Consider the following 12794-nt stretch of genomic DNA (forward strand, 5'->3'; position numbering starts at 1 on the left):
AAATCAAATTACAAACATCAGTGATTGGTACAATTTTGTAAGCACTGCTACTTTACAATAATCCCTACTACAAATAGCTGACAAGATAAGCTCCAAAATCGCCTCAGTACGTACAGTAATCCCGCACTGCACAGACTTGCTAGATTGTTCTGATCACTTTCTTCTAAGCTCTGACAATCCTGTACATTAACAGAATCTATACAGAGCGGGCTTGTGAACTGATGTTATAGAATTATGATATAGATCCTGTTCTGAAAGGCAAAGCAAGTCAACAACTCAATGCAGCTGTGATGCCAGACCAGAAGGCAAGCCTGCAACCATTTACTGCTAACATACACTCCTGACAAGAACAGCAACAAGGAGCTGATCAGCAGGATTCCAGAAAAGAAGGACTATAGAGGGTTTCTCTCCACTATGTCAGTAAATGTATACTGCTCTGCACAAGACCTGTTACTGCAATACTATAGTCCAGAAGACCTGTAATAATGCAAAGTCTACCTGAAGACTGGTATCCTCTGAATGCTGCAGATTGTACTATGAATACAGCTCTGTACAATATATATCAGGGGTGTTAAAGTTCAGCTCTCCAGCTGTTGCAAACCTACAATTCCTATTATGCTTGGACAACCAAAGCTTTGGCTTTAGCTGTCCAGGCAAGATGGGAATTGCAGTTTTGCAACAGCTGATGGGCCGCAAGTTTGCCATCAGTGCAATATATAATCAGAGTTAAGGGTACGTGGCTGCAGAGTTTAAAACAGTTCCCCCACTCCTGGGATGATATTGATACATTATGCCGGGTGGAGAAACACTCCACTACCATGCTTTCTGCCTGTACCATCCGTAAATGGCTGTCAGATATTGGTAAGGGAGTATAGAGGGCATGAGGGTACACAATTCACTTTCATATGTTTCTGCACCTCCCTGCCTTCCTGTGATTTTGTATGTTCCTGGGAATTCTCCTTTAGGGTAGCATCACACGTACCATATCGCAGCGGATTTGATGGTAAGGATCCACAGCAGATTTGATCTAAATAACTGAACACAGCATCAAACCTGCTGTGGATCCTTTACTTGTGAACGTGCCTTCAGGGTAGCTTCACACGTACAGGATCCGCAGCAGATCTGCAGCAGATTTGATGGCGCAGATTCAAATCAAATCTGGGCCTCGCTCTCCTTATCCGTTATAGTTTGAATACTCAGACCCCAACCGGTCAAAACTTTGGATATGTCTCTCTAACATATCTAAAGTGTCTTTTACTCGGCCATTTCTTTGTGGCTTCTGGAATCTGTTTAGCTATATAATGTATAGATGTAGGTATTTGAGGTGTAGTTCCAGCACAGCTATTATGTATTTAGGGGGCGTTCACACATACAGGATTCGCAGCAGATTTGAAGTTGCAGATTCAAAGCAAATCAAATCTCGGCCATTAAATCTGCTGCGGATCCTGTGCGTGTGAACGCACCCTTATGGTTGTTTAACGCGTACAGGATACGCAGATCTGCAGCAGATTTGAATCTGCAGCAGATATGCAGCACATTTGATGGACCAGATTCAAAGCAAATCTGCGTTCACACGTAAAGGATCTGCAGCAGATTTAATGGCCGAGATTTGATTTGCTTTGAATCTGCAACTTCAAATCTGCTGCGAATCCTGTATGTGTGAACGCCCCCTAAATACATAATAGCTGTGCTGGAACTACACCTCAAATACCTACATCTATACATTATATAGCTAAACAGATTCCAGAAGCCACAAAGAAATGGCCGAGTAAAAGACACTTTAGATATGTTAGAGAGACATATCCAAAGTTTTGACCGGTTGGGGTCTGAGTATTCAAACTATAACGGATAAGGAGAGCGAGGCGCGAGAAATCCCCTGGCAGCACATTCACTCCCAGCTCCATATTACGTGACCTAGACAGACTTTCAATGCAAGTCTATGGGGTCCGTCTAGGTCAAAGACTGAACATGGAGAGACGTTTCCATTTAATGACAAGTACACTTTAAATCAGGGATGGGAAACTTCGGTGTTCCAGCTGTTGCAAAACTACAATTCCCATCATGACTGGACTGCCAAGGCTAAGGCTGTATGGGCACAATGGAAATGGTCTTAAACAACTTCCCTCCAAGTAATAGCCTCAGTTATTCCTAATACATTTATATATCACTTAATTTACCAAAAATAACAACCATACAGTCTTGACCACTAGGTTTCTTCCTTCCCTGCAATTTGCTGTCCACTGCTAGTTGTTAGGGAAAACTGTCTCTAGCACCAGCCCCAGCAAAAAAGATTGCAGGAAGTAGGACATACCATAAGTGGAAGAGGGAAGAGAGTATGAGGGAGGGTAGAAGGAGAATAGCTCCTTCTACCACATTCTGTCTATAGTAGTGTACTGTGTAATTCTACCACATTCTGTCTATAGTAGTGTACTGTGTAATTCACCAGTTCAGCACAATGCCAGCCTGTTAAGTGCCTTTTCACCAACATTTTGGCTTAGCACATCAAAGAGCAGTATGTGCTGTGCTAGAAACGTAAGATAGGAGGTCTGCATACTTCTGTCCAACACCTAAGCTCTGGTCCTGCCCCCTAAAATGTAGAGAATAAGAATTATGAAAAATCACTGTGCAGCATAACGGGGATTGTAAGCGTCTCGATAACAGCAGATGACTTGGTGATCACTCTGAAGGGTTAACGTAATACCATGCAGGTAAAACCCTCCGGACAAAGGCAACCACTGAATCAAATGCAAACTTCTATATTAATCATTAAAATGTCATGGCAGTATTATATAGATGTACACCAAGGAATGCTTATAATAATAAACTACAAAAACTTGCTACTACCTTATTTCTCTGTAGACCTGCCTTAAAGCGACTCTGTACCCACAATCTGCCCACCCCAAACCACTTGTACCTTCAGATAGCTGCTTTTAATCCAAGATCTGTCCTGGGGTCCATTCAACAGGTGATGCAGATATTGTCCTAAAAAAAAATACTTTTATACTTGAAGCCCCGTGCCAAACGGGAGTATCTGTGCCCTAACTTTGCACAACCTCTCTGTCCCTCCTCCCCACCCTCTTCCTCACTAAGAATGCTCCAGGCAGATTGCTTCCTATTCCCCACCTGTGGCAGCCCGGCACATGGGCTGGATTGTTAAGGACCTGGGCAATGTTCAGCATGGAGAAAATGTTTCAGTGGCATTCCTAATGATGAAAAGGGTGGGAAGGAGGGACGGTGCAAAGTTAGGGCACAGATACTCCTGTTTGGCATGGACTGCAAGTTTAAAAGTATTTTTTTAGGACAATAACTGCAGCACCAGCCCAACGGACCCCATGAAATATCTTGGATTAAAAGCAGCTATCCGAAGGTAAAAGTGGTTTGGGGGGTCAGATTGTGGGTACAGAGTCGCTTTAAAAATAGGACATAGCTTCATTTTGCAGGCTTTTTGGAGTAGGCTTAAAATATACGGTAAGCCCTACTCCAAAAACAAGCCTTAGGGTACTATTACACCAACAGATCTGACGACAGATTATCTGCCAAAGATGAAGCCAAATCCAGGAGTGGATTTGAAAAGAGGAGAAATCCAGTCTTTCCTTTATGACCTGTTCTCTGTTTATAGTCTGTTCCTGGGTTTGGCTTCAAATCTTTGGCAGATAATCTTTCGTCAGATCTGTTGGTGTAATAGTACCCTTAGTTGTAGTTAGCTGACCAGATCCCTGACACTGGGTGGCTGCACATCAGCCAATCAGTGCCAGACTTTATATGCTCCACCCCCACCTGCTCAACAAAAGCTGCAGGGGAGGCAGGAGAGGTAGGAAGATACACAGTACTACAGCAAACTATAAACGAGAGGCAAGTATAAAGTATGGGAACTACCTATAGAGTGGGGATGTATACAGCATGAGGGAACTACATAGGGGGTGGGGGAGGTATACAGTACACAGACTACCTGTAGAGTGGGGATGTATACAGTATGCAATAAGAAATACAAAGGGGGAGGGAGGTATACAGTATAGGACCCCAAGAGTGGGACACAGTATGGCAACTAACTACCATAGAGAAGGGCTGCAGTGTAGGGGCATGTATGTTTCTCTAAAAATAAGCCCTAGTCCTTTATTCAGAGAAACATGGTGGGCTGTTGGTTATAGCACTAGGCCTCATGCAGAGGAGAATGTTATGGCTCAAAATATTTAAAAATGCATAGCACTTGGTAAGTGGGTATTGTGTAAAGAGCTTTAGATGTGAATAGAGCAGAAAAACAAACTATACAACCCTAAACCTGTAATATTTAAGCCCTGTTCACACTAGCACCACAGGTTCTCTTTAGAACACACGCCATGATGCTGTGACTGATCTGTTCTCCAGCTGACTTGGCTGTATTGAGGACCTCTTGCAGGGCTTCTTGATATTAACAAGGACGCAGGTAGGGCTGCTACACAGGGGACAGAGCCTTGAAATTCAATCATCACTCAAAACTTTAGATGCTTTTTGTTATTGTAACAACTGCTCTAATGTGGAGGTCATCTTTGAGGGGAGAACATAGCATACTCTGAATATGCTCCCATAAGACCATCGCTATTCCAAAGTATCATAAAGTGATGGCATTGCCATTACTTGAGGATTGTAAGAGGGTGATTTCCGCTGCATCCTTCTGTTTCCCCCCTGCACAGCTGTGAGGGTGAGAGCGCTGCTCTGCAGGGAAATACTTAGAAGGGAACAGAGCACTATATCAGGGATGAGGATAGAGTTGGGTATGAAGGATAAGTATTCCACTAATCGCCACCAGACTATGCCGTCAGAAAAGACCATTCTATACATACACAACCTATTGAAACGTGAGCAGCAAAAAAATTATTCTAAGCAGCAAAATGTGACTGTTCAGCAGAAGTCTGGACATATATACACAATAGATATTTTATTGGCTACTTTTTTAAGAACTGAATACTAAGCACAATGGCATGGATACACAAGAGCAGCAGCTGATGGGAGTCTATGGATCTTGTCCTATGAAGTATCCATCAAGCTAAAAGCTCTAAGCAGCCATCCACACAAATGGAGACAGATCAGTAGGAGACGGCACTACTGGGAATATGTGGCAGGTCTTAGTCAGGCGGAGGGCCGTGCACTGCGCTCCACATCCTTCCTGAGCCCGGGATCCCTGTCTGGGATACAACCTGCAGGGAATTCACAGACGCTGCAGATTTATTTACTGCGGAAATAGAGAAAAGCTACCAAGCCATCTTCTCCTATTAGCATCTTTATGTATCTCTTAGCAGCCAATCCCTGCACCATTGACAGACTCCTAATGTTAGAGAAATGAATACAAGCTGATATACAATACACAATATGCTGTTTGCTTAAGTCACATGTAACATTTCCTCTAGTAAATGGAGCAATCACACACCCTGGGGACATGTATAAAGAAATTATGATGCTATAAGAAATCTGTCTCATATACATAAATGTCACATTGGAGAAGGAACACAAAAGCTCTGACGAAACCTGGACCTTGTGCCAGCGCTCTGAGAGTATATAGATAATAGCCTCAAACGCTTATGCTCCAAACTTGGAAAAACTGAGAAACTGCGCCTTAACGTATAACCCTATTCACACACTCAAGATCACCCTATGCAGATTTTAGGAAACTGTAGAGACCCCCCCGCCCCCAAACAACACACAGAAATAGACACTTTATATCTATTGACACAAAGTTTAAAACCAAAACCTCAGCAAATGTACTACTACTTCTACTGCAAACAATACGTGGTGCAGAAATATTACTTCTACCCCATGTGAACACAGGCTTACAGCATATAAGTATAACCTAAAATACAGTTGCTTAGAGTCCACGATCACCAGAGATGACGAGAAGTGGACACTGAACAGTACGCTGAACGACCCAGCACTGCCATCTACTGCACTGGTACCAGCCCAATAAGTTTCCTCAGTCCCTGCCAGCTCACAGGGCACAGAATACAGCTAGGAGCAGTCATGGGAGGTTTACTGCCAAAACCATACATCAATAGGAGAGCTGGGAAACAGGATAGTCTTCTAAATCACAGGCGTATCATAACATTTACTATACTCCGTCCGAGCGCAGAGGAAATATTTCCATATCTGAACCACCAGAGAGGACAATGCTGATATATAGAGGATCGGAGACACTCCTGCGTGTCAGCCTGCAATACATTGTGTACGCTGGATACTAGTGCCCCCTCTCCAGCAGCTGGCTGCAGTGTCACTTACATCAGCCACAATGAGCTCAGCTGGCCAGCGGTAAGTGTGGCTAGCAGTGTAATTGTTACTCCGGTATTGATCCCCTGTCTATGCCGGAACGCTGTAGTTACAGCAGTGCACTGAGGAACTGACAGAGCAGTACATTTTACACTGTGAAACAAGATCCTTCATTCACAGACAGTGGGAGTAGTGTGCAAGGCATGTCACAGTAACCCTGTCATCACATTGCCCATGCTGGAACACTGGGGACCATTAACAGGCCTGGGGGTCAGACACACACAGGAAGACGCCTCTGATCTTCAGTATACAACACCACCATTCACTGCCACTAAAGAAAACCCATCTGTGTCACACGCAGCCCGGCATGCAGACTGCGGAGAATGCAGATTGTGGGTGCAAGCGCACACCCACCAGCGGGGGCGCACTACACTAATGCATGCAATACGCAGCACACTATGAGCAAAACTCAAATATTGAGTGAGGCACTGGTAAACACTAAATATACAGAGCAATGACACATCAGGTTATTGCATGGTTGTCACTTGGGTCACGTTCCTGTCACTCCTATAGACCAGAGTCACTAAAGATACAGAGGACCCCAGGCAGAAAACAATCCCTAAAACTAGAATGAGCACCTATAGACACTGTTATTGGGAGCACAGGTCAGGAGCAGATGAGCAACAAAGAATTATCTGTCCCTTTAAGTGCATGTTGCCGTCACACAAATACCGAATCTAACAGTGTAGATAAGCAGGTTCTAACCTGTTGCAAAACTACAACTCCCAGCATGCCCAGACAGGCTGATAAACACTGACATTTCATCTTAGTATAGCAGTGCCAGGAACAATGTCAATCTCCTAGAATAACCAGTGGTTGGAGGCAGAGTATGTCAGGAAGCTGGCACAGCCCTGGGTGTAAGACTGGCAGGAGCCCACCTCTAGGCATGACCTAATGGCTGGCAGGAAGCTACTGGCACTTGTTGGAAAAAGTACAAGTTGGTAGAGAGTAAACACAAGGGCATTATACTCAGAATTATACTGGGGAGGAACCAAAGCCTGATTCATTTCCTGACCTGAGCAGGCACGGAAGCCGCCAATCTCAGCCTGGGCACAGAAGACGCTGTTCACACTGGCATAGCTTATGGCCCCTTAGTATGTTTTTTCTTTATTCAGTATGTTGTGTTGGTCAGGAATACTTCCTCCTGACCAGACAAAATAGCACAATGATAGATTGTTCTGTCACACAGAAACCTGAAAAACGCAACTGTGACTAGAGCCCAAGAGAGCACCGCATGCCAACTATAGTTTATTGCCAGGCTCTAATCCACAAAGACATCTACACACAATAGAGGTGCCCGAGACTGAGGACAGCTGGCATCTGAGTAACCCCTGACTGGCAGCTCTGCACACAGATGACGGGTGAATGACAGGAGCCACCAACGTTATCACCTACTGGTGCCATGTAACCAACGTATAATCCGACCAGTGCCCGACACCAGAGCCATGTCTAACACACTAAGCAGCCATCACTACCCGCGCCTCCCCTCACATCCATGGCTGACAACTTTCTAACAACTCACTGGATCACATAGGACTGTCATCACATCTAGGGTCGGCCAGCATTCCAATACAGCTGATAGATTGATATCAGGACTCAGACAGCTGGGACTTGTAGTTCCACAGCTGCTAAATAGGCAGCGCTTCCAAACTAGGACATGTACATTTCTAGCTACTAATATCCTTGATGTGCTGGGACATGTAGTCCATTAGCTTTGCTGTGTCATGCTGGGATGTGTCACACAACTGTGAAGTTTCAGATTTCATGGCTTCCACCCCAGTTACATAAAGTTATGTATTATATGCTGGAAACAGCATGCTGGGACGTGTAGTGCCACAACAGCTGACTATATAGTAAGCATGCTGGGTCAGGTAAACTACAATAAGGAAAGTCACTAGACGTGTTTGGGCAAACAGATCCACAGTCGCTGGAAACAGAGGTGAATGCCGGCTGGGACCTGTGGTTCTGCAGTTTCTGACTAGAAAGCAAGTTATCTTAAGACCTGTAATTACAGCGCAGGATATATATATATATATATATATATATATATATATATATATGGAGTGTACAACAGTTCTACAACAACCCACTAGACAGGACACATGCTGAGCCTTGTAGTTCTATGACCATTGTACAGGCAGAAATGTGTTAGATCTAAGACTGGTCAGTACATTGCATGGTGGGGCTAACAGCTCTGCAACAGTGCCATAGACAGGTGCACATGCTGGGGCTTGTAGTGCTATTACATTTACACAATGGGTGCATGCCGGGGCTTGTAGTGCAGTGACAGATGAGCATGCTGGGGCTTGTAGTCCTTTAGACGCTGACATGCTGAGTTATGACAAGTAAATGTGCTTGAACTTGTAGTGCTACAAACTGTGCATGCTGGGGCTTGTAGTGCTAGGACACATGCATATATGCTGGGGCTTGTAGTGCTAGGACACGGGCATATGCTGGGGCTTGTAGTGCTAGGACACGGGCATATGCTGAGGCTTGTAGTGCTAGGACACGGGCGTATGCTGGGGCTTGTAGTGCTAGGACACGGGCGTATGCTGGGGCTTGTAGTGCTAGGACACGGGCGTATGCTGGGGCTTGTAGTGCTATGACACGGGCATATGCTGGGGCTTGTAGTGCTATGACACGGGAATAGGCTGGGGCTTGTAGTGCTAGGACACGGGAATAGGCTGGGGCTTGTAGTGCTAGGACACGGGAATAAGCTGGGGCTTGTAGTGCTAGGACACAGGCATATGCTGGGGCTTGTAGTGCTAGGACACAGGCATATGCTGGGGCTTGTAGTGCTAGGACACAGGCATATGCTGGGGCTTGTAGTGCCCTGATATATACATGTATGGGCTGAGGCTTGTAGTGATATATATACATACAGGCAGGAGGCGCCATCCCTTCCCCCCACCCCCGGGCACTTAGTAAACTTCTCCGGGCTCCGGTCCTCACCTGCAGCACCAGCGGCTCGGGGTTGAAGGCCAGGGTGAGCAGCAGCTGCATGCGCTCGGTGTCCTTGAGGTTCTTGAGCAGGAAGCTGCCGGAGTCCTTGGTCTCGGCGTAGCGGCGGACCAGCCTGTCCAGCAGCCGCTGTGAGGGGCAGTGCACCAGGTCGGACCAGCCCTCCACCACGTCCGGGGTGAGCAGCCGCACGTCTCCGTTGAGCCGGGCGAAGTCGGTCTTGTACATGGCCTGGATGAGGTCGCAGCGGGGCCGGCCGGTCGCCCTCTTGCAGATCTTGCCGTCCAGCTCGGCCAGCTCTTGGTTGGAGCCCAGGCGCTTGAGCACGACGCGGCGGCTGCCCTCCCGGGGCTCCCCGTACTGCGCGAAGTGCACGTTCTTGACGTTGAAGAAGTCGAGGAGGCGCAGCCTGCCCCAGCCCTCGAAGCTCATCTGCCCGTTCATGAACTTGCGGCACCAGCTGGTCCCGAAGCACGCCGGGCACTTGTTCAGGCTCAGGAAGCGGCGCTCGGTCAGCTCGTTGCGCTGGAAGGAGGCGAGCAGGGAGTGCGTGTTGAGCAGCATGACCACCAGCAGGCTGGCGGCGAACAGCAGCTTCACGTAGCGGTACAGGCGGCCGAACTTCAGCGAAACAAGGCGCAACATGGTCCCGCTCTCACTTCAGCCTCCCTCCCGGGGAAGGAGGGGAGAGGCGGCTTCGCCCTCCCGCGGCCGCTGAGGGAGCACCGGCGGGGCCAGCTCGTAGCCGAGGCCGCTAGCGTGGATGCTCGGGTCGGTGGAGTACCCCCGGTCACCCCCCGGAGCCGCGTCCTCCTCGCTCCCCGCGAACAGGCAGCTCTGAACTTACTGACAGAGGCGGCTCTGGAGCCAACAGACGCGCGCGGGGGGCGTGGCCAAGCTTTTGTAACTGAGGGAGGTGGGGATGAGAGGGAGGGGTGACGTTTTGTTTGGTCACGTGACAAGGTGGGCGGTGAGTGTGTATAACGACGTGACGTGACGCTCCCGGCCGCCATCTTGGGATGGGCAAAGTTTTTTTTACGATGTTAGCGCGTAACTTCCTTCTGCCTGAGTGGAGAGGAGGCGGGTGCGCTCCGCGTACTAACCAGGGCGGCCAATCGGAGTACAGCTCCGGTGTGCCCATGTGGCATGCTGGGACTTATAGTCCAACAACAGCTGTGTAGCCATAAGTTAGAGACCACTCCTGGGAATATACTGGGATCGCACTGCATAGTATATCAGTACAGCGTAGCTGCTAGGTGTGCTGGGATGTGTAGTTCACTAATGATCACGTGGGGCGTTCAGGGCCGTCTTAACAAAACTATGGGCCCCTGGGCACAGCTGTGAACTGGGCCCCCTGACCCAAGATCAAGTCCCCGCATCCCCCGACCCCCTAACCATCACCTCAAACATTGCTCCCCAGCTAAGTCTTCTTCCTTCAGGAGCTCCGGTGCCCAGCAGCTGCGATGGCTCCTGGATCCTCAGGGGCACGTCCAGGAAGTGACGTCAGTCGCCGAAAGGGACGTCAGGGAAGCGGACGTCCCTGCGCGTGGCACGCCTGCTAGGAATTTAAAAGTCAGTGGTCCATAAGTGTCAGGGCAGTTTCTAGGTCATTTTGACAACAGGGCGAATATTGATAAAAGCGCCCCCCCCGACCCCCCCCCCCCCCCCCCCCCCTCCATATAGTAATAATGTCTCCTGCTATGTGTTTCCCCATAGTAAAACAGTAAAATGCCTCCACTGCTGCGCCCTATGCCTGTATAGTAATAATGCGCCTGCTGTACCCACCATAGTAAGACCTGCAGTCCCATGGAACACCACAGATAACACAGTAATAACTCTGAGTACAGATAATGTAGTAGATGTCCCCTTTAGTCCTATGTAACACCACAGATAACACAGTGATATCTCTGAGTACAGATAATGTAGTAGATGTCACCTGCAGTCCTATGTAACAGCACAGATAACACAGTGATATCTCTGAGTACAGATAATGTAGTAGATGTCACCTGCAGTCCTATGTAACACCACAGATAACACAGTGATCTCTCTGAGTACAGATAATGTAGTAGTCACCTGCAGTCCTATGTAACAGCACAGATAACACAGTGATATCTATGAGTACAGATAATGTAGTAGTCACCTGCATTCCTATGTAACGCCACAGATAACACATTGATATCTCTTTGAGTACAGATAATGTAGTAGTCACCTGCAGTCCTATGTAGCAGCACAAATAACACAGTGATATCTCTGAGTACAGATAATATGGTAGATGTCACCTGCAGTCCTATGTAACACCACAGATAACACAGTGATAAATCTGAGTACAGATAATGTAGTAGTCACCTGCAGTCCTATGTAACGCCACAGATAACACAGTGATATCTCTCTGAGTACAGATAATGTAGTAGTCACCTGCAGTCCTATTTAACAGCACAGATAACACAGTGATATCTCTGAGTACAGATAATGTAGTAGTCACCTGCAGTCCTACGTAACACCACAGATAACACAGTGATATCTGAGTACAGTTAATGTAATAGATGTGTCCTGCAGTCCTATGTAACACCACAGTGATATCTCTCAATACAGATAATATGGTATATGTCACCTGCAGTCCTATGTAACACCACAGATAACACAGTGATAAATCTGAGTACAGATAATGTAGTAGCTGTCACCTGCAGTCCTATGTAACAGCACAGATAACACAGTGATATCCCTCTGAGTACAGATAATGTAGATGTCACCTGCAGTCCTATGTAACACCACAGATAACACAGTGATAAATCTGAGTACAGATAATGTAGTAGCTGTCACCTGCAGTCCTATGTAACACCACAGATAACACAGTGATCTCTCTCTGGGTATAGTATAGAAAATGGGGACAGGAGCACAGTATGGGGGACACCCTGCACGACCCCCATAGTAAGAGACCTCCTGCACTGCCTTAACACAAGAAAACAAAACAAACCAATATACTCACCTAATCCTGGCCCCGGTCTTCCTCTCTTCTCTTCTCTCCTCTCTTCTCTCCCGCCTGTCAGCTGCCGCACGGATCCTCCAGCAGGCCCGATGACGTCATCACTGACCTGCTGCAGGATCTGTCTGAGAGAGATGCAGTGAGATCCGCGCAGGGGGAGAGGAGGCTGGCGTCGGCAGCTTACAGGAGATCATCAGTGAGGTCTGTAGGGGAGGGGGAGGAGGCGCCGGCAGCTTGAAGAAGATCTGTGAGGTCTGGAGGGGAGGTGGAGGGGGCGCCAATTACTTGGTCAGGGCAGGAGCTGGGCCTGGAAACGGCCCTGATAAGTGTTCATGGGGAGAGGGGGGCACAGCGTGGCTCATCAGCTTCCCTGAACATGACATGTCTGCAGAGTACGCGACTGCCACTGGGGCCCCCCTATGAGTCATGGGCCCCCGGGCAGCCGCCTACTCTGCCCAATGGGAAAGACGGCCCTGGGGGCGTTCCAGGGCCAGCTCTTTGCTGCATAGTCTTTCAGCCACTATTAGGAGTAGACTTTTTTCAGTTCCCTTTATAT

The 12794-nt window shown here is 47.6% G+C and overlaps 1 protein-coding gene across 1 annotated transcript in view; it reads right to left on the bottom strand.

The window, feature by feature from the left end:
- Window positions 1-10132, bottom strand: part of DIPK2A (divergent protein kinase domain 2A) — a 37265-nt gene extending 27133 nt beyond the window's left edge. The window contains exon 1 of the mRNA XM_069975399.1: window positions 9247-10132. Within this exon, the coding sequence (XP_069831500.1) occupies window positions 9247-9900 (654 nt within the window). The 5' untranslated portion in view covers window positions 9901-10132. The remainder of the gene's footprint in view (window positions 1-9246) is intronic.
- Window positions 10133-12794: the final 2662 nt, after the last annotated feature.

The sequence above is a fragment of the Dendropsophus ebraccatus genome, chromosome 6, assembly GCF_027789765.1.
Source record: "Dendropsophus ebraccatus isolate aDenEbr1 chromosome 6, aDenEbr1.pat, whole genome shotgun sequence".
Classification (NCBI taxonomy): Eukaryota; Metazoa; Chordata; class Amphibia; order Anura; family Hylidae; genus Dendropsophus; species Dendropsophus ebraccatus.